Raw genomic sequence first — 21,183 nt, 5'->3', positions numbered from 1 at the left:
GAGTTAGAAAATGATGTTACGGAAACACGAATATCAAATGCCATATAATTTTATCCACTTTGTTGCGACGGGTAAATATAAAGGATGGGCGAACCCGTGGTTTTTTCCACGGGCAACGACTAGTCTCTTTAATAATAGTCGTATTTTGTCTGTCTCTGCGCGGACCCCCCGCTGAGTTAGAAAATGGTGTTACGAAAACACGAATATCAAATGCGATATATCTTTATCCACTTTGTTGCGACGGGTAAATTTAAAGGAAGGGCGACCCCGTGGATTATTCCACGGGTTAACGGCTAGTCTTTTTAATAATAACCGTCTTTCTGTTCGTGTGTCAATAGCGACTTGTGTTAACCACGCACGAAATGCAAGTCTGCTAGTGCAGGGATGAGAAACTCGTCGGGTCCCCACTGGCACAGGGACGATCTCTCGCTAAAATAAAAGACCAAGCAAAAACTCAAGCTCTTTAGAATCCTTAGCAGCAATTTTCACGCTCCCCCGAAAGAAGTCCAAAATTTAGCAAGAAGATCGGAGCAACTCACTGCTGGAGAAAGAAAGCAAGTTTCTTAACTGTTGGCTTTAATTTTTTGCTTCGCGAATGCTTTTAAAAATATTATTTGTGTTTCAACAAGATTACATTTTTTTTTAAAACTACTTTCTAGCCATTTTTTCTGCTTTCTTTTTTGTTTACCTAACAGACAAGCTATAACTAGCTACCCAGCCACTTAAAGCTTTGTATTAGTTTTGTTTGTTATTTATATGTTTCCACAAGTTAAGATAAATATAATGCCACGTTTTCTAGCCTTATAAAAATCTTAGACAAACCAGTTTTATGATTTTGGCTACAAACGTAGATTATAACGGATTATAACGGAGCATAAAATCCAGCTAGTTAGCTAATTGGCTAGTCTTACTTATTTCTATTAGTTTTAATTTTTGACTAAAAAGTAGCCAAATACAGTTTGGCTACAACAAAGTTCTTATATTTCTTATGCTAAATACAGGTAGGTAGCTACCCCTTTTATTATTGTTATAAAAACTTTTTCCGCAAAATAAAATTGCTGAGTAATTTTTTTAACTGGACACGTTAACGACTGGGTGTTGTGGCCTCCACAAAAACAATACATTTTTTTTTAAAACTACTTTCTAGCCATTTTTTCTGCTTTCTTTTTTGTTTACCTAACAGACAAGCTATAGCTAGCTACCCAGCCACTTAAAGCTTTGTATTAGTTTTGTTTGTTATTTATATGTTTCCACAAGTTAAGATAAATATAATGCCACGTTTTCTAGCCTTATAAAAATCTTAGACAAACCAGTTTTATGTTTTCCCCTGCAAAAAATTGCATGCTTGTCTAACTTGTTTATTGCAAAGCTATTACAAAGCTTCGTTATTTTTATCTATGAAATTACGTTTTTACTTTATATTTTACACATAACAGCTCGTAATGGAATAGAGGTGTGGAGATTATAAAGCACGATGAACAATATTGAGCTCTTCCTAAAACAATTTAATCATAATTCAAACATTCAATTCTAATCCTTTTTATTCTAAATTCACGAACAAAAGCTGTTGTTTGAAAAGCATTAATGTTTGTTGGTAACCAGGAAAATGCCCGTTTAAAAGATGTTTTCTAATACGACTTTTACCGCAAAAACAGTCGGAACCAAACTGTACTGAATTTTGATTAACGGGGACTGTTTTGGAGGAAAGACTGTTTTTCGCTGTTACTAACAAAACTGTTACTGTTAAGAGTTGTCATTTGGAAAATAATTTTTAATAAAATGCCGATTATATCATAAACCACATATCATAGTCGCTCTTAATATTGCACAAACCCTTCCACACTTTTTGTACTTGTGTAAAGAGCCACTTGCTACGCCCACAGAAACTAGCAAATCACACTGAAAAATGTCTGATAAAATAAAAACTAATCCCAAAATCAATTTTTGAAATGTCTTAACCGTGTATTAATATCCAGCAATGTATTGATACACATGAACCTAACACTCTGCCACAGTTTATGACCTTGTGTGAAGTGCGGCTTTCTAAAGATTCATTATTTTGGTTATAGTTTCCGCGATTTTTTTTAAAACCTTTGAAGCGAAAGTCCACTTCAATCTTTTAGCACGTTGGTTCAAGGCGCACCAACTGGAGTGCTCAATATTGCGCAATATTTAGGAACACTTTTGCACGCGCTGAACGCACGAAAACAGTACTCTTGGTGAAAAAGCTGAAAGCTGAATTATTTTTTGTGTTGCATTTATTATTATATTCCCTAAGTGTGTTACCTACTCTACAATACGGTTACAAAGAGTACCTGCAGAAGTAGAATTGGTTAATAACATACACAGGTCATAATAAAGCCATGATTAATTCGAAAATACGCAATACTCTGTACACTATTGTAGTATTTTAAAGGGGTTATGAAACAAAAGAGTATATCATTTATGTAGGTCCTATTAGTAGGATGCCATTTTCTAGTCTAGTACAAAAACCGCAGCCAACAAGTCGGTTAATACAACTATACAAAAAAAATCATTAATGTAAGCTATTAAAAGATGCGACATTCACGTATCTAACTAAAAAAACTCAACTAGAAAAACAATGAATTGGCACGTGATTTTGATAAATTATCTTTTATCACATTACATCGTGTATGCGACAACTGCAGGAAGCAACGTTCCAAAAACTAACACAGTAGAGCTGAATAGAATTCCAGATGAACTGGTAGCAGGAGGGCCATTACAAAGATCTGTTTGACAGCATTTTTTCACCTAAAAAGTAATTAAATATGGCAATTATTACATTCTCGGCTTCTATGCATCTATTTATGTAAAGTTAGAAAGTATTTCCAAAAGTTGGAGGAATGAGAAAAACTAACGTAAAAAGTGTATTTTTGCAGTAGGAAAAAAAGGAATTTGAATTTTGTGCTTTGGAAATAAAACTTAAAAAATTGAGGTAGAGGCTCCTTTGAGCAGCTTCCTTAGGGTGTTATAAAATATGCTGATGTGTCAATATCATAGTTTGAGTCAAATAGTTCTTGTTTTGTAGCAAAATTATAAGGAGCTTCACAAAATGCCGAAAATTCTTCCAGGTCCAGGGCTCCCAGACGTAATAGTAGTGCCTGAATGTAAACAAAAAAGTGTAAGGAAAGGTAATAATTGTCCCTTAAAAAAATGGTGTCCTAATCGTGAACTAGCGTACAAACTTCGTGAGATTTATAACAATGTTTAAAAAAGTAATTTTCAATGGTTATTTACCTTGCAATCATCATGTAATCCAGTTGAACATGATTGTGCACATCTCCCATTTGATCTTGTACATTGCCCTTCCTGTACACGTCTACCTAGGAGACTGTATTCAATTGTTACGCAAGCATCATCAGCACCCATGCAGGTGTCTTTAGAGACAATGTGTGCACCTTGTACTGTGCTGAATATATTGCATTTCAGACAATTTCCTATGGTAAAAAATTTTATCTTATCAATATTAGTTACTTTTGTAGGCTAAGAATATAAAACAAGAATAGTAATAAAAGGTTGGCACGTTATCCACTATCTTATCCTATCTGAAACAAGTAAAACAATACAATGCCTTGTTGTTGCGAGAAAATTACCCGAGCAAGGACTTTATATGTATAATTTATGCTTGCTCGGTAACAAAGAAATTCAGATAACAAGGTTTTAAATAAGAAACAGAAGAACATTGATGGCTTTGTAAATAATCGAACAGGTAAAAAAAGATTCTAGGTGATTCAAGCCATATTTTTGAGAAAGATTAAATGAAACATTTTTCTAAAACATTTAGCGAATTTGATGACCCGTGGAATTTGTCTATAAGTGCGTATTTATTAATGCATCGCCAAGGCATGTGCATTCGTAAAGGCTATAGCAGATTAATACATATCTCTGTGCTTTTGAATCAAATGGCCGCCCATTTTAAGATGGTACGTCTAAAGAAGAGTGGTTTTAACCCAAAACTTAGCACACAGAATACAATAATACAATAAAAACCAATAATTATTATGCTCAGTCCAAAATAGGTAATGATGCATAATATGCAACAACTTGTGAACAATAGAAGGCTAAAGTTTGAAAAAAAGAGCTTGTGTTTAAAATTTTGCGAAAAAACAATGAAATGCATAACAAGGTTATCCTTAAGGTATTAAAACATGCCACGTTTAATTTAAACTGGCATATATTACAATTCCGAACTAACCAAATTTTCTAGCCAGTTAAAATAAAAGAAAGAATAATAAATGTTTCCAGGCGCTTTCCAATAAAATTGCAAAAAATATAACCAACTTTGCTTGCTAAACAGAAAACCAGCCATACTGTCAAAGGATTATTATATATGACATTGGGTGTTCGATTTACAAACAATAGAGAAATTTGACAAATAATTAAAAAGGTAAAAAAAAATTTTTTTTCTTACCATTGTAGATAACAGCCAGAAAGACACTCACAATTAAAAATGGTTTCATAATGACAATTCAAATTCTAATTCGTTTGTAAATTAATTTTGTCCGAAGAGAGTTGTTTTAAATATGTCATTATTGCGGAAGCGAAACAACAACTCATAAGTGACCTGATGACTCATGATCCATTTATTAACTTTGTTACTTTTTAAATTTCCTTTTTTGTATGTTTTTCATGGATGAAAATAAGAAGGTCAATTGCTCTGTCCGACCTTTTTACTTTCTACACGACACATAGAAAAATTTTAAAGGGAATTTAGGAGGATAGTAAAATTTACTTATGATTTCGTGATAGTATGACTGCTTATAATTCAAACCAAATTAGGAGTCAAGTATGACACTGTCCAATATATGGATCTAGGAGACAAAGAGAAAATAGTTTCATTAAGACAAACCGACAGTCAGAACAAATTTGCAAAACTGCAAGCGGGACTTGATTTAAAGGTTTAGTAATTCTGTATAAGCAATGAAGAACGTCTTGGTCTTTTCTAACGGTTTGAGCTAGCCTTTCTGCTGACACGGTTAGTGTGAAAGAGTCTTGTTTAGAGACTGAGATTTTTAAAAATAAAATTTCATATTTTATGCAAGGCTCATGGAGCGGCCACAATGTAAGCTAAATTGTATAAATAAAAGACACCTTTTTCAGACGTCTTAAAAACGTCTAGTAGATCTTCATTCGTTATAAACTAGAAAGAACATTTCACCTTGAACGTGTCAACTTCTTTTATTTTATCAAGAATGATGACAACACATCAAGCTTTAAAACCAACTATTACATTAAAAAGTGTAAAGAAAATGACCATACAAAGCATAAACGCCGACGCCATCCTTCTATACTGATAAGGAATTGCCTAAACTAACATAAAAATACCCTATGTTGTGAAAATGAATATAGAGCAAACGAAACTATATTTCACTAGCCAGGTACAATTGTTACCCAGCGTTAAATATCGTGTGGAGCAATTAATACGAACATAAACTGTGCCGCACATTCAGATGGTGCGCTCTAGTACAGATATGCAGATGTCGCAAATCGAGTGAATCGCACACAACATTATGGTATTTCCGGGTATAGTATATTTTTTAAACAAACACTTTCCTGCACATTTAGCTGAAATGAAAACACAGTTTACAGCCCTTTATTACTCGTCATAACTAAAACAGTAGGCCAAGCTTTTTTTATTTTTTGAAAAATGTTTTCGATGAAAGTTCAACAATGAATGTTATTCCGCGCTGAGCGCCTGGTGCAGGTAAACAATGTCACACATCCATATAGGTATAAATACCCTTTTCCAAAAAAGCCTTTATTGCAACTGCGGTTGAGTAGAAACAGAGGAAAAAGCCCGTCGTAACACTGGGCCAAACGCTTATTACAGGACACCTTGTCACACATTTGTATAGGCATATTACCCGGTTCAAAAAACTATATCCTAACTTCAGTTTAAATAAAAACATAGTGTGCAGCAAAAACAATCACTCAAAAAATTTATTTTGTGAAAAAGGTTTTGTAGAATTCAAAAATTAAAAACAGTTTACAATCTATTTTTACCCTGCTGAAGCGAACACAATGGTGCAACATTGTTTTGTGGAAAAAGTTCCCGTGAAACTTTAAAAATTAATCGTGACAGCGGGCGGAGCGCTTAGTACAGGTAAACCGTCTTTCATTCTGTATAGGCGTAATACCCTTTATTGCAACTTCGGTTTCAATAAAAAATACAGGAAGAAGCCTACTGTTACCTCACCCAGCTTAAATGATAACTAAGCAATTTTATTTGTAGAATAAATTTTCATGACAGTAATAAAAGGTATAGCTGCATTTGGATAGTTTTACTTTTAAGCCAGGTCTAAATAAACAGTAAGTTGCATAACCACAAACTAATTTTGGTTAGGATAAGAAGCTCTTATACCCAACTTCAGAAGATAAGCAATAAATAAGGTTAGCTAGATAACTTGACCGAACTGGACTTGTTCTGTGTTGCCATGTTCCGTGATAGTCACGTTTGTGGTTAAAATCTTAAAATTCGTTTTTTTAGATTTATACATAGCTGGAAAACATGACAATATTTTTAACTTAACATTAAAAACATATGGAAATGCACAATACAAAGTTTTTAGAAAACTAGAAGGTCAAAAATCGTCCTACAAACCTTTAAAACGGCCACCATTACATTAGATAGTCTACCTGCAGGGTTTTTAATTAAATTCTGTTACTGAAGAAAAGGATTTTAATTTTTTTTTTATTGATAACACATCAATTTTTTAAAGAAATTATAACTATTCATTTTAATCAATGAATAAAAACAGATAACATACAAACATATAAAAATAAAATATTTCAAACCCTCGGTTTTTCAAAGACTTAACAAGGTCAGAGCAGCCGCCGCTACCATTTTGCGTGATAGCCAGACAGATGACAGACGTATACGGATTTTAATTGCAGCAAAAAGTTGTGAACGCAGTTATTCAATTTGTTTTTTCCATAAGCATGTGCTGTTTACACGTGAACGTCCACTCAATTACTCAATGGATATTATTTTTTTATTTATTTCTAACATTTTGAAACGAATTTTGTGGTGTAAAACAATCTTATATAAACAAAACAAAGCCATCTTAAAAAGATTCGGAAATGAATTTATTTTATAATGATAATAATAATATAATAATAAATGTTATTTAAAAATCGTTTTGAATTCGTAAGTTATGTTAACTTAAAAATTATATGTTATTAAACGAATTTTTTAAAGGATCTTGGAGACGATCCATACATAACGTTATGTAGACTAATTTATCCATTCTATGAAGACTTCTCACATACGAATACTAATGCGTTCTTTAGCACAGCGATACAGGCGTGGGATTTAGTCAGTTTTGGTTTGAGTTAGAATAAATTAAATTGATTACTATGGTAAGTTAAGTTATTCAAACTGATGACGAAATACTTGTTTCATGCGTGTCTTATTAGCATTCACCTCAGCACTTGTGAAAAATCACATAACTAGGTATCAGCTAAAATCTACAGTTATCAACTACGAACATGCTGTGTTGATATATCATTGTCAAGAGTGAATGGTTTAGCTTCTCTTCATGTATGCATGGGTTGAAATTCCTGGTCAAGAACATTGTTGAAACTTGTACTGCATTTGTTTGACGCGCTAAAACAGGAACCTTTGTGTAGTGTATAGAGCGAAGGAATTTTGTTGTTCTCTCTTTTTAATTTTGTTTTGCATGTTAGATATTTTCGGATCGCTTGCATGAAAGCTTAAGACGCGCTATTTACCTCGTGGGTGTATTTTTTATTAATTAGCTAAGCCTGAATTAGACTGTCATAATCCAAATTTGCGGTCATCCATAACTGATAAAACAACAACTTGATACATCTTCTAAGTCAATTTTTTTCCCTCACATTCTAACGTGATTGATATCTGAAGCTGCTACATGGCGTAACATTGTCTTGAATGAATGGATGACAAAATATGACCTTAACTTATACTAATTTATCCCAAGGCCAATTTTACCATGAGATAACATTCTTACGTGTATGTTGTACTTAAGTTTGCAGTAGTATGTATGGACACATGGGATTTTCCTTTATATTTTGTACATTGTATCATCTGATATTGATTTTGATCACAAAATCGTTCTAATCTTATTGGCACTCTGCAATCGCTGTACATTGATAAAACATTTTTTAGTCACTTGAAGTATTTTTAACTTTTAATTTAAATTGAACAAAAGACTTGCTATTTATTTTTCAACTAATTTTAACAGTTTAGTTGTTAGTTCAGGAGCTTGTAGTTTTAAAACCAACCAACACAAGTTTTTGGAGGAAACTTAAGCAACAAGGTTGTCACAGTCAATACCTGTATAATATTTTTAAATTTTGTTTAAAGCCTTTTTAACACCCACAATGAGTAATTAACAACATGCATCTCTTATAATAATACGGAGAGTGTGTCTGTGTGTCTGTGTGTCCGTAACAGGCGGAGTGGAGCTAGAAGTAAAGAAAGTTAGAAGTAGAAAATAAAGGTTTGATTAAAATATTAAAGGATTTAAACGTAATTATAAGATGTAAATACTTGAGATGTGTCATTTCTGACTTTATTATTATTGTTGGTGTTGTACGTGATTCTATATATTATTTTGATCAGCATTTCAATTTCTACACATTGGAAGCAACGTGTAAACAAATTTCAGGAAAAAAATATTGTGTATTGACGGATCCTGGCAGATGTCATCAAAATACAATTGTCGACTCTCTTTTCCAAATTAGCTACTCCTGCCTAATTGGATTTTACAGTGCAAATTTCTGAAGAAATTTTTTATTTGTACTTTAGAGGATTTTACTAACTTTACTGACGTCAGCACTTTAAATATCGCAACAAGTATTCGCAAACGCATAAGGATGCATAATAAAAGTTTTAAAAACACATGTTAAAAGTTTAATTTATAAAGTAGCACGAAGCTTTTCGTTGCTGAGTTACATTTTCAACTCACTTGAAAATGTAACTCAGTTACGAAAAGCTTCGTGCTACTTTATAAATTAAAATTTAACATGTGTTTTTAAAACTTTTCTTATTTATTTGTTGGCTGATTTATCATAATGCATAAGGGTGCGTTTGCGAATACTTATTTTTATCAGTGTTTTAATCTGCACGCATTACAGGCAACAGATAAACTACATTCCGCGAATTTTATTTGTATGCACTGCTGACGTTAGCAAAATCTACAAAACAATGTAATCCTCTGCCTTAGTGGATTCTTCCACGGGCCTTACTAGACTAGTCTCTTATAATAATAAGTGAATGTGTTCATTTTCCTTTAATGTTGCAGAAAAATGCATGTCTAATATGTTAAGTTTTCTGACGTTACGGCGCGACTTCAATAGCACTACTTCAACGTCAATATCTATATAATAATACGCTAAGTGTGTCCGTCTGTCTGTGACAGGCAAAGTTGATATCGTCATTTTCCTTTGATGTTGCTGAAATTTCCTTTGAAGTCACCGAAAAAATTATGTCCATTTTGCTGGCGGGTTTACTTTGTTTACTTCACGTGATCAAAATGGAGCAACTTGATTTGCTGAAATAAATTTAACGGCTTTCTTTACAAAAATGGTGTCCCTTGACACCGAAAAAAAACAACAACAAAAGAACGGTCCCTCTGTCTTGAAAAAAGTAATTCAGAGAAAGAAGAGTCCAAGAAGTGAAGTAAGAAGTGGTAGTTAGAGCTAGAAGTAAAGTAGTAAAGTTAGAATTAGAAAATAAAAGCTGGAGTTTGAAGTGGATTTAAAATCAATAATAGTAAGAACTTTGATGTATTCAGACGTTTAGTTTTTATGTCACTGGAACAAGCAGACTTCCAAGAAAAGCCTCAAATTCTTGAAGTTTTATATTTTACCGCTTTTTTAAAAAAAAACCTAGCCACCATATTTGTTTATGTTTTTGTTGCATAATTAATGTATCCCCTGGCGCGTAACTAATGTGTTTGTCCTAAAATTCAAAATGCTGCATAAAGCTGTTAGCTAACTAACAAACGGAAAACTTTGGTTTGTTGAACTTACTGCTTATTGTAATGTTATTATTTTTACATTACTATTGTTTCTCTTTATGTGTGTTTTACTAAGCATAAATAGCTAGCTTTAGTTATAGCTAAGTGTTCCCAGTTTAGATATATTTAACTGGGGGTCTTAGCTACTGTTAGCTAGCTAATTTAGCCTCTCCAAGTCCTGCTCTCTTATCGCATGGCTAGCTCTAACCTATGAATTATGTTGTTATTCCTTTTTTTTAATATGTATAGCTAACTTAGTTCACCTATCTTAAAATCTTTCAAAGACTTAAACTTTGGACAGGATAGTAGGATGTATTTTTCTAAGAGTATAATTATTTTCACATTTCCTGTAAACTTTACAAGGGGACCCAAGCAATTTTTTTCAGAATTTAAAGCATGTGTGTTAAGTTATTTTTTATTGTTTTGTTTCTGACATCCTGTTAAACTTTTGTCAGCCTACATGTAAAATTCCAGGTTATTTTTACAGGGGGTTGTAGACATTTGATTGGCAATTTTACGTGGGGTTATGACTTTATTTTAATTTATGAGAGGATGGTATGGTTGTTTGTGTTTTTGTTTATGTTGCAAACTGCTGCTTTTTAAAATTTTGTGTAAACTTTTGTGGGAAAAAGACCACATGCAATATACTGAAAGAACAAATTCACGTTTTTGTTAACATTTTTGTTAAGAATTTTAAAATTGTAATAATAACTGTGTTTGGTGATAATGAAAACTTCTTTGTTTTTAATATTATATGAAATGCCTGATTTTTCTATGATTTGATGTGTTTCATAACCTTTTTGTGGAAGATTTATGGGCAATGGCAATATAGGACATGCTAAAAATAGACTGATTTTTGTTGATTTGGTAGTGCTCCTCAAAAACAAATCTGTTTTACATTTTGTGTAAACTTTTGTGAGGACAGACCGTATATACACTCTGTTTTCCAAAAATAATATCTTTGTTGATTCAAATTTACTCCTTATTCATTTTTGACATTCACTTTTAAAATATTTGGTAAAGGTCACTACAGATCATCGTACTCAGGAAAGATTTTTTGTATTCTTAACCTGTTCATTTTTACAATTTGTGTATATTTTTTGGGAACAGGATAGTATGTAATCGAAGAAATGATTTTCCAGATATAAATTTTATGTTTTTTGACACTTTGATTGAATTATTAAAGGTTTTTCACAAAGTAGAGATGTGTTATTTCTGACTTTATTATTTGTTGGTGTTGTACATGATTCTATACATTATTTTGATTATTGTTTCAAGCTCTACACATAATGATCTTTGTTGATTCAAGTTTATTCTTTGCTCATTGATTTTTTGACATTTAGGTTTAAAATTGCTGGTAAAGGGCAGTACGGAACCAAAAGTGAAAAATTTTGTGTTTTTAACTGGTTGATTTTTACATTTTGTGTAAATTTTTGTGGTAGAGGATGGTATATAACCGAAATGACTGATTTTTCTAGATTTAAATTTGATGTTTTCCAAACTATGGCTTTTTCATATTTTTGTATAAGCTTCTAAGGGAAAGACAATATATAAAATGTGAGTGTCGATGTTGTCAGTGTCGATGTTGTAACTTTTTATCAACTAGATTTTACACCTTGCAAGCTGTTTTTTTTATTTTGCGTAAGATTCGAGGATTTAATGCGATTTGATATTTGGCATTTTGTGTAAGATTTTAAGGAAATTTATTTTTATATGCACTGCTGACGTCAGAAAAACATCTAAAGCAACCTATTTTTCATAGGACTTTGGCCTAGGTGGATTTTTCCACGGGCCTTATCGTCTAGTCTATATAATAATACGCCAGTTCCGTGTCTCTGTGACAGGCAAAGTGGATGTGTTCATTTTCCTTTGATGTTGCCGAAAAATGCATGTCTAATATGCTAAAAGTTCTGACATTACGGCGCGACGTCAATAACACTACTTTAACGTCAATATCCTATAGTAAATTAATGAAGCCATTACAGTGCACTTAAAATTTCGAGGCCAAATAACTTGAAAACGAGGTGGTGACGTCAATGATTTTTCACCGCGTGGGTAACTAGGGACCACCTAGGACCAATTTGGGTGATTTTTCAAAACATATGTCCCAGAATCCGTTTCGGAATGCACGGGTTGATGACGTCATCAAACAACCTTCAAACCCTAATATCTCTGCAGCCTTTTGTCAAAAGTACATGATCCTATACATTTTCTTGATCAGCGTTTCAAGATCTATACGATGAAGGCAACAGGTATACTAATTTCTTAATAAAAAATTTGAGGGGTCTAGACGGGTCAGTGCTGACGTCAGCAAATTTTTTAAACCTTTATATCTTAATAATCATTTATCAAAAGCACGTGATTACATACATTTTCTTGATCAGCGCTTTAAACTCCGCACAATAGAGGCAACGTAAAAACAAGGCTCTAATTTTTTTGCAGATGGGTTGGTGACGTCATCACAATTCATATGACGCTTATTTATCAATTTTATCCTGCCTCAGTGGATTTTTCCACGGGCTTTATCGACTAGTCAATATATATTAAATTAATGAAGCCATTACAGTGCACCTAAAATTTTGAGGGTAAATAACTTGGAAACGAGGTGGTGACGTCAATGATTTTTTACCGCGTGGGTAACTAGGGACCACCTAGGACCAATTTGGGTAAGTTTCCTAAACCTGGGTTACCAAATCCGTTTTGGAACGGACGGGTTGATGACGCCATCTAAAAACCTTCAAAACTTAATATCTCCGCAACCGTTTGTAAAAAGTACCTATACATCCTATACATCCTATACATTTTCTTGATCAGCGTTTCAAGATCTATACGATGAAGGCAACAGGTATACAAATTTCTAACAAAAAAATTTCGGTTTGGACGGGGCCATTGCTGACGTCAGCAAAATTTTTAAACCCTTATATCTCATTAATCGCTCATCAAAAGCACATGATCATATACATTTTCTTGATCAGCAGTTTAAGCTCTACATATTATAGGCAACAAATAAACTAATTTTTGCCAATTTTTTTTTGTGTCTGCACTGCTGTTGTCAGCAAAAAAATTAAAACAACCTATTTTTTCATTTTCCTTCTGCCTAAGTGGATTTCTCCACGGGCTTTATTGACTAGTATGGTTATAAACGTCTTTAGTACATATTACTTAATATAAACACATCTCTTAAATTGCAGATATCATGGATTTATCTATTCCAATAATCGATATATCTTGTATCACAAAAACTTCTAAGCAAGTGCAGGACACATTGGATAAAAGCATCACTTCGATAGCTAAAAGTCTTCTAGAAGCATTTAAAAAGTATGGATTTGTGTATATCAAGGGTCACAACATTCCTCAACAATTAATCAAAAGTATCAATGGTCATTCAAGAGATTTTTTTAACCTTCCCGAGGTAGACAAGCACTCTCACCTTTATAAACACACCAAATTAAACTTCTGCTATATACCTAGCAAATGTGAAGTTTTTGACACTTCATCAGAAATTGATTTAAAAGAAGTTTTCGATTTTATCCCTACAGATGATTCGAAATTGAGGAGCACATTACCAAAATTATTTTATGAAAAGCTGGAAGAGACTTTTATTTTGTGTAAAAACCTCTCAATTCAGTTGTTTGATTTGCTGAACTTGGCTTTTATTTCAAAAGAGCGGTCATCTCTTCTTAAGAACTACCATAGCAACATAGGTGACATTGACAAAAACTTGTCTACTCTAAGATGTCTCAGTTACCCATCATTGTCTGAAGATGTGAAGAAAGGCGCTGGTCAGTATCGGTGCAGCGAGCATTCTGATTACGGATCTTTGACCTTGCTTTTTCAAGATGACACAGGAGGATTACAGGTATGTTTCAAGATGCGTTGTTTTTATTGTCTCAGTCGTTGTGTTTTAAAGGAATATAGGAATAGTATATTATATAAGGTTTTTTATAGTTCTATTAAGGTAAAACTAGCTATTACGATCAATTTTGCTTACAATTAATTGTGGAATTTTATGACAACTTATAACGAACAATCTTCCATTTTTCTCAAGCAAGGATTTTTAATTATCAAGTTTTCTGCAGTATGCTTGCCAGATTTAAAAATGTTACCTTATGCACTGTGGTTTTAGCTTGGAGAGGGTTGAGGTAAGTTTTTTTTGTGTTTTTGTTGATTTTGTTAAACGTTGTTGCTTGAATAATAATGTTTACAAGGTAAAGTATGGTTGCACTAATCGCTATACCAGGATGTGCAGTACAGAATTCCTGCACGAAAGTGCTTAGCCTTGCATTCAATGCCAGTTAACCTGAGTTAGTTGTAGTAGATTATATAAGATCCCCGGTTTTTTCTAGGTCGAAACGGAGAATAGTTGTTTCATTGACGTTCCACCAATCAAAGACACTATTGTAGTAAATGCTGCTGATCTTCTTGAACGTTGGACAGATGGCGAAGTAAAAAGTGCCAGACATCGTGTTATATTTGTAGATAATAACAAACAAAGGCAATGTATTGCATTTTTTTGTCAACCAAACAATAATGTAACTGTTGAACCATTAACTGGTTGTTCATCAAAGTATATGCCTGTGAACACCTTGGAATATTTGAATAGCAAGTTTAACATTACATACCGAGAATAAGCATATATGTATGTATATGCCAATGTTAAATGCATGCCATAATAGTTCTACCTGTATGTTAAGAAAGAGTTAATATCACAATCAACATCTCTTCTTTGCATTGCATACGTAGTATTGACATTGCATTATCGAAGTTTCATTCAAAACTAGGGCGCCAGTCACATACGTTTTATCTTTTAACCTTGTTATTCTTCTTTCTTTAATTATCTTTGTTTCGTATTTGTTTTATAACAACTATATATACATTCATGCTATCCACCATCTTTTGAGAATTTTAATATTCTAACGGGTGAGTCTAATAATTTTAAAGTCACGCTGAAGGAGAGTCTGTCCATTGAGCGAGATTGATCATTTCTTAATAAGTCAGTTATTTCTATTCCTCTAGAGCTATTTTGACACAATTTTTGATACGAGTCCTTAATTTAATTATTACTTTTTATTTTATTTTATAAAGCGATAAATTTTTATAACGCAATGTGTGTGGTCATGCTCGCATTAAGTGGGCGAATGTTAACATAACATTGTCGAATAAATAATAGTCGTTTTTTTTTCTTTTTTTCTCCAAGATACTTATGTTGTAACATTGATATATACACATTGTTATGTTGCGTTATATTGTGTCATTACTAAACACTGGCTGATGTGAGTGTATTTTATTCTCAGTCATTATGAGATAAAGAAGGAAATATTAATTATAATCCTGAATAGTAAAACCCACATAAAGAAAAAGCTGCGTTGCAGAAGATAGACATCATATATCTACTGCTTTATCTATCTCTCTTGAGTTTCATTGGTTCAGAGGATTCGATTTTCCATAAAAAATTTTTTTTTGAACGTTTATTCCCGGTCTATCACAAAAATTCAACACAGTTTTGCATTTTGCGGATTGTGCTGATAAATGTTTATATTGAAAACGCAGTTATTTATGTGTGCACCATCAAACATGAATTTAATATTATCAACATTTCTTGATGATGAAATAGATATATCTTTTTAGAATTTTGCAAATAATGTTGTTTACTGCGGTTGCTTGAACTGATTAGGTCTGAATTGTTCTTACCGTGTGATAAGATTTTAAACTGTCAATGTTTTGTTACCACTTAATTGATAAACGTGAATTGCATAGAAAATTGGATAAAAAGTCACACCGTGCTCTATAAAGCCCGTTATTGAGGATTTTTTGGCCTATTAACGTTTCGGATTTCCTGTAGAAACCGATTAAACATAGCTAATTAACATTTCTGTTGAGTCTCATTAATACATCCACGACAGCCATAATATTTTACATGTACCAAATTATCGCGACATGCTAGAAAAGGAATCTATTTGAGATTCTACCTGTTGTGATATATTTAAAGTACAGGAAATGACATGTTAATATGAAATGCTATGTAATTACTAATTCTTTGATTTTCGGGCACATTGCTTTAAAATCAGGAAGAAATAGGCGAAACATTTTTTATCTATGTCAGGCTTTAAAAAATAGTCTTTGATATGATAAAGCCACAACAGATTATATCGAGAAGATGAACTTTTTAAATTGTCTAATTAATCTCACTGAAAATTCTGTTTTGGTGAATAAGAAAATTAAATATGTCATTAAATAATAATTAAATATGTTTCGAATTTCTTGCAAACGGTATGTTTTAGATTCTGTATTCACTCTAATGTTCATGTTTCCAATATCTATTAAGTTCTTTTTTTAAAAAAAAATTATTAAATTATTTCTTGCAATTTTTTTGTACACCCTCAGTAGTTTGTATACTATAGTTCTAAGATTAAAAAAAGGTCGGCTCTGCTAACAAAGAAGCACAATTTTTATCATTTCTTCTAAAGTGTCTCAAATCCTACACTGCTACTGATAAATTTTACTTCTTTATTTTTATGATCTTTTTTTGTGGATGATACTTCAATAGAACGATTACTTAATCTTGATGAAAATTTTACTTGGAGAAAATGGCATCCTTTTTAAAGCAAAATTTGTACTAGATCAGAATTGTTTAAAAAACATATATTCTTCTTTCATTCACTGCTATCTAAATTATGCAAATATTGCGTGGTGCAGCACCAACGTTACAAAATTGACAAAATCATGCAATCAGAATTATTTTCAATGTTGACAGATACACTCACTCCAGAGAAAATCTCAATGTAGTAAATGTATACCAACTAAACATTTATCATTTTTATATATCAATTTTTATGTTTAAGCTTGAGAACAATATGTTACCAAGAGTATTTAAAAACATATTTCGAAAGATACAACATAAATATCCATCCAGATTTTCAATTAACAGTTTTTTTTAACCTAGGATTAATTATACAATCCCAAAGTTCTCTATAACTAGCAGGGGACCTAAATTGTGGAATACGTTTCTTGATAACGACATAAAAGCTGTTTTATCACTTAACGAATTCAAACATAAACTAAAACATAAACTATTGACTACTGACAATCTATATTTATTTTAGAACACACGACAGTTACAACGTACGACACATATAACACAACTCCCCATCATCTTCAATGCTAACTTTTTATATAGGTTGGGGGCTTAGTGATGAGGCTATTATATTTTTTCTCCTGTCTCTTTTTAACCACTTTAGCTAACCTTTTTAGCATATGCAATCATATCTCTCGATTATACGATATAAAAGCTTAAGATTTGTGTCTTATTTTTACGAAAGTTGTAAGTTCTTCAACGGCAAAAAAGATATAAAAAATAATGCTTGAAAAAAATATGTAAGGACAAACTAAAGAAGCTAGTTGACGTAAGCAACATGTTTTTACAAGTTGATGGGGTCTGGAAACATCCACTGACAATGTCATTTGCTTTTGACATTGTCATTTGCTTAAAGGAAACTTTTAATATTTCTGTTTGAGTTTGTGAACTTGAAAAAGGAAGAAATTTTTTTATAAAAGAATGAATGTATTGTATATTTTTGTAAATTGATTTTGCATACAAGTGATAACTAAAGACGTTACAGAAATATATAATTAAGAAAAAAATTATTTCAGTGCATTGACCAACTTGTTTATTCAACATGTTTTCAATAATTTTGATTTCTTCTCCTTTGTAAGTTAAAGCACAAATCCTTTAAACACAAATGTCAAAAAAGCAATGAGCAAGAAGTAAGTTTGAAATCAATAAAGATCATTAATTTATAAACTTGTATACGCTTCCACACAAAAGTTTTCACAAAATGTAAAAAAGGAAATGTTTCTCAATAGCAAATCCAAATTAACAAAAATGAGTTCATTTGGCATGTTCTATATTGTCTTCACCCATATTTTTTTATATATAGGTAGAAAAGGATTTTTACCACATATAAATGTAAATTTAGTACTAAATAAGCTCAAAGATTTTGATAAATATATTTCATTAAGCCCTCTTTTAGCCAAGCAGAGTTAGACAGCTTTTAATTGATCTGTTGTTGTGGACCAACGAATCTTACTATGCTATAACATAACATATAAACAAGTAGATTTTGTAGAAAGAGTGTCCAGTCAATTTTTATTTTCCCTGACTGACATTAAAATCCCCTGTTTTTCCTATGCCAAATATACTTATAGCTTAAAAACAATAAGGCTGAGAATGGCTGAAAAATAAGAACACGATAAAACATAGAGAGAGCTGAAGTTTTACAGATAAGACTTCTTAAAAACACATACACACACTCTCAAAAACATGGGAAACATCTTTCAAGGAAAATCTATTACCGAATTAATTGTTACTAGTATTTGAAACGCGTATATGCTTATAAACGTAATGTTACATTGCAAATACTGGCAAGATACGTACAACAAAATAAATTTAAAATGCTTAAAATATAGAAATATAAGAACAAATTTCAAGTTAAACATGTCAAAAACACCTTAAGGTAAAGCTAAAGATAAAAAAGTGTATATCAAGCTTTGCTACAGTACATTCTAATAAAATTTTTATAAGAACAAGGTATATATATACTTATATACGGTATGACTTGTGGATTTTTTTTAAAAATCAGTAGCTTGGATTGCATACACATACGTACTTGTGTTAAATACATCGTGATTCGACACTTCCATACAACGTTCCTGGTAATGCTGATCTGGTTTTCTAACGCTGTATATTGCTGATCAAGGTTTTTTACCTCCATACTGAGTTCGTAAAACGTGTGTTTGAAATGAAAATTGTGTGAAACTTTTGGTAATTAATTCTCAGTGCATATTTTCATTGTCTGATATAAAAGCAGTTAAGTTCAGAGCTTACATCACTTGAATGTGGTCTAAGTACTAGCAAGTGAGAACTGATAGTTCATAAAGAAATCGTTCATTGGCTAGCAGTGTTCATTTAAATTCTATGTAATTAGCCTATTCGCAGTTATAGCTAGCTATAGCTATACCCTCCATGACATGTTTAGAGCAGCTCCTGAAACCTAAATAGAAATAAGATGGTAGATTGCTAAAGCTGTTTTGTTATACCTTTTACATACGATAACCATAGCCATAACTCGCTTTTTTACAAAAACTTTCAAGTTTTTAAAGTCAGGAGTTTTCCAAGACCACCATTTTTACTTAAAAAACGTAGTATAACACACCGAGTGTGTTTAAAGGGACACTTTATCAACACAGAATATTTACAGTTGAATATTGGCTTTAAACTTTGGTTAGCCATCGTCCTTCACTTAGGTTATTACTAAATGAAGAATAAACCCTTACCTTCGTACATCTATGAAGGGTTCGTATTCCACTCATTATTTCTGGAAAAAAATACGTTTGTTTTTTCTATATGTACGACAACAACAAACATGGCTGCTTGACCTTCAAACATCTTCTCCAACTGATTCTCTTGAAAATTGTACAGGTAAATTATTTCGAAGGCGAGGTTAACCCCTGAGAACCTTTTAACCAATTAACTTTGGCGGAATTCAGTGGAAAACCTTATTATTTTCTTAATCTTTTACAAATAAAATTGTTGGGATTCTATTTTGAAAGAATCGGTAATTATTCGTTTTGCGAGTGCCGCACAAAATGAGCTGAAACATAGTGACGCGCCTTCTCCGCTTGTTTGTCTTAACAATAGGAATTTGAATAGAGAATTATCGTGTTGTGTCTCTTTCTCTTTTAATAATATCTCTATGCTGTACCGGAAGACGTTGCCTGTACAGTGGTGGATACCATTGGATAAGTAAAAATATCCTAAAGCAGTAATGACAACAAAAATACAAGAGAATGTCGAGAAAAAAGGTTTTTCATCAACACTATATGATCCTATATTAAGTCATGATCAACAGAATCTATCTAAGAGAACGAATGATCTCGGACATTCATTTAAAGAGAAAGACATTCGAATTGGTTTTGATCGTGTTATTCATCATAGTGGAATACTTTGAAATATTAACCACATTAATGCATTCAGGCAAACTAGATGAATTTGAACATTCTCAGATAAAGCTTCCCAACGAATTAATTCCTGTGGATCGTGACAACATTCCATAAAATTGGTGAATAATATCATATAGCTGATTACCCGTGGAAGAATCCACTCAATCTCTTATTAAACAGATGTAAGGGATACCAAACAAAAACATACAACACAGTATTTTGATTTTTCAAAACTGACATTTCAACCCCGACCCCGGGCTCTTTGTCTTTTTTATAACAGGATGGCAAAAAGAGATAAAAGCCCTAGGATCGAGGTTGCTCAGAATCTGCATTATTTTATAAGCAGATTGTTTATAACCTCTGAAACAAAAAGTCAAAATTAAATTGATAAAATAAAAATGAAAATTGTCTAAAAAATTAAAGGTGTTTAACAATCGTTACGTAAAAAGCGAAATACACTAAAACCATATACTTCCGTTGCCGTTCCAGAAGTACACCAGGAAAAAGAAAGGATACCAAACATTAAAAAAAAATCCAACATTTTTCGTTAAGTCATGCAAAATCCGCTCTTTAATCTATATTGCATACGGCAACACTTCCAAAGTTATACTCAAAATATACGAAATTAATAGTTGACAACACATAAAAGAGAAATATACTTGAATCATTTGGTATATTATATATCTACTGAAATATTTCAATCCAAAATACTAAAAGAACACTTTGCCTTACAGACCTAAACTTGATATTTTATGCGTGATTAAAAAAGATCACACATAAAATCAAAAAAGATAACAATGCAGCGTTTTCGAATTTAAGAATCGAATATATTTCCAACTATCGCAACGTAACAGATGTAAACAATGATTTAAGTTTAGGATTTAGGTTTAGTTTTTTTAAAACGACATCAACACTGAATTACACAGTGTGTAGTGTTAAAAACTGTAACAACAGAAAAATTACTTTGTACAGTTTAAGTAAATTCTTCTCTATGATACACACGTTGTGTGTTTTCGTTTTGACAAATGCTATTCTTACTATCTCAATATGTTCTTAACATGACTATAGCCTGAAAATATGCAATGCCTTATTAAAATAAATCCTGCTATAAGTTACTATAGGCTAGCCAATGGCAATTTCTAGATGGAACGGTCCATTGCTT

At 32.1% G+C, this 21,183-nt stretch overlaps 2 protein-coding genes across 3 annotated transcripts; one reads left to right on the top strand and one right to left on the bottom strand.

Annotated features, from left to right (window-relative positions):
* Positions 1-2,607: 2,607 nt before the first annotated feature.
* LOC130648994 (uncharacterized) lies at positions 2,608-7,021 on the bottom strand. Its single transcript, XM_057455165.1, has 3 exons — positions 4,433-7,021; positions 3,259-3,458; positions 2,608-2,772 (listed from the first exon to the last, which is right to left on the bottom strand). The coding sequence occupies exons 1-3, from the start codon at positions 4,479-4,481 to the stop codon at positions 2,644-2,646; spliced, it is 378 nt and encodes a 125-aa protein (XP_057311148.1). The 5' UTR covers positions 4,482-7,021; the 3' UTR covers positions 2,608-2,643.
* A 146-nt stretch (positions 7,022-7,167) lies between these two features.
* On the top strand, positions 7,168-15,266 carry LOC130649141 (uncharacterized). Of its 2 annotated transcripts, none has more exons than XR_008983007.1 (3): positions 7,168-7,380; positions 13,214-14,164; positions 14,369-14,509. XR_008983007.1 is itself a non-coding variant. In XM_057455366.1 (3 exons), exons 2-3 carry the CDS (start codon positions 13,219-13,221, stop codon positions 14,651-14,653), a joined length of 948 nt encoding a protein of 315 aa, XP_057311349.1. In that variant the 5' UTR covers positions 7,168-7,380; positions 13,214-13,218; the 3' UTR covers positions 14,654-15,266. The 2 variants fall into 2 exon arrangements, 1 of the variants encoding a protein (XP_057311349.1); XM_057455366.1 differs by having other exon boundaries at positions 13,214-13,881; positions 14,369-15,266.
* The last annotated feature ends 5,917 nt before the right edge of the window (positions 15,267-21,183 follow it).

The sequence above is a fragment of the Hydractinia symbiolongicarpus genome, chromosome 7 (assembly GCF_029227915.1).
Source record: "Hydractinia symbiolongicarpus strain clone_291-10 chromosome 7, HSymV2.1, whole genome shotgun sequence".
Lineage (NCBI taxonomy): Eukaryota > Metazoa > Cnidaria > Hydrozoa > Anthoathecata > Hydractiniidae > Hydractinia > Hydractinia symbiolongicarpus.
The sequence above is the reverse complement of the archived record's forward strand: the minus strand, read 5'-3'. Positions and strand labels throughout refer to the sequence as shown.

Coding starts and splice junctions, on each gene's coding strand:
- LOC130648994 (XM_057455165.1), bottom strand. CDS start 4,481: ATGAAACCATTTTTAATTGTGAGTGTCTTTCTGGCTGTTATCTACAAT. Junction 3,459..4,432: donor TCTGGCTGTTATCTACAATG/GTAAGAAAAAAA, acceptor TTTTTACCATAG/GAAATTGTCTGAAATGCAAT. Junction 2,773..3,258: donor GATTACATGATGATTGCAAG/GTAAATAACCAT, acceptor ATTACTTTTTAG/GTGAAAAAATGCTGTCAAAC.
- LOC130649141 (XM_057455366.1), top strand. CDS start 13,219: ATGGATTTATCTATTCCAATAATCGATATATCTTGTATCACAAAAACT. Junction 13,882..14,368: donor ATGACACAGGAGGATTACAG/GTATGTTTCAAG, acceptor GGTTTTTTCTAG/GTCGAAACGGAGAATAGTTG.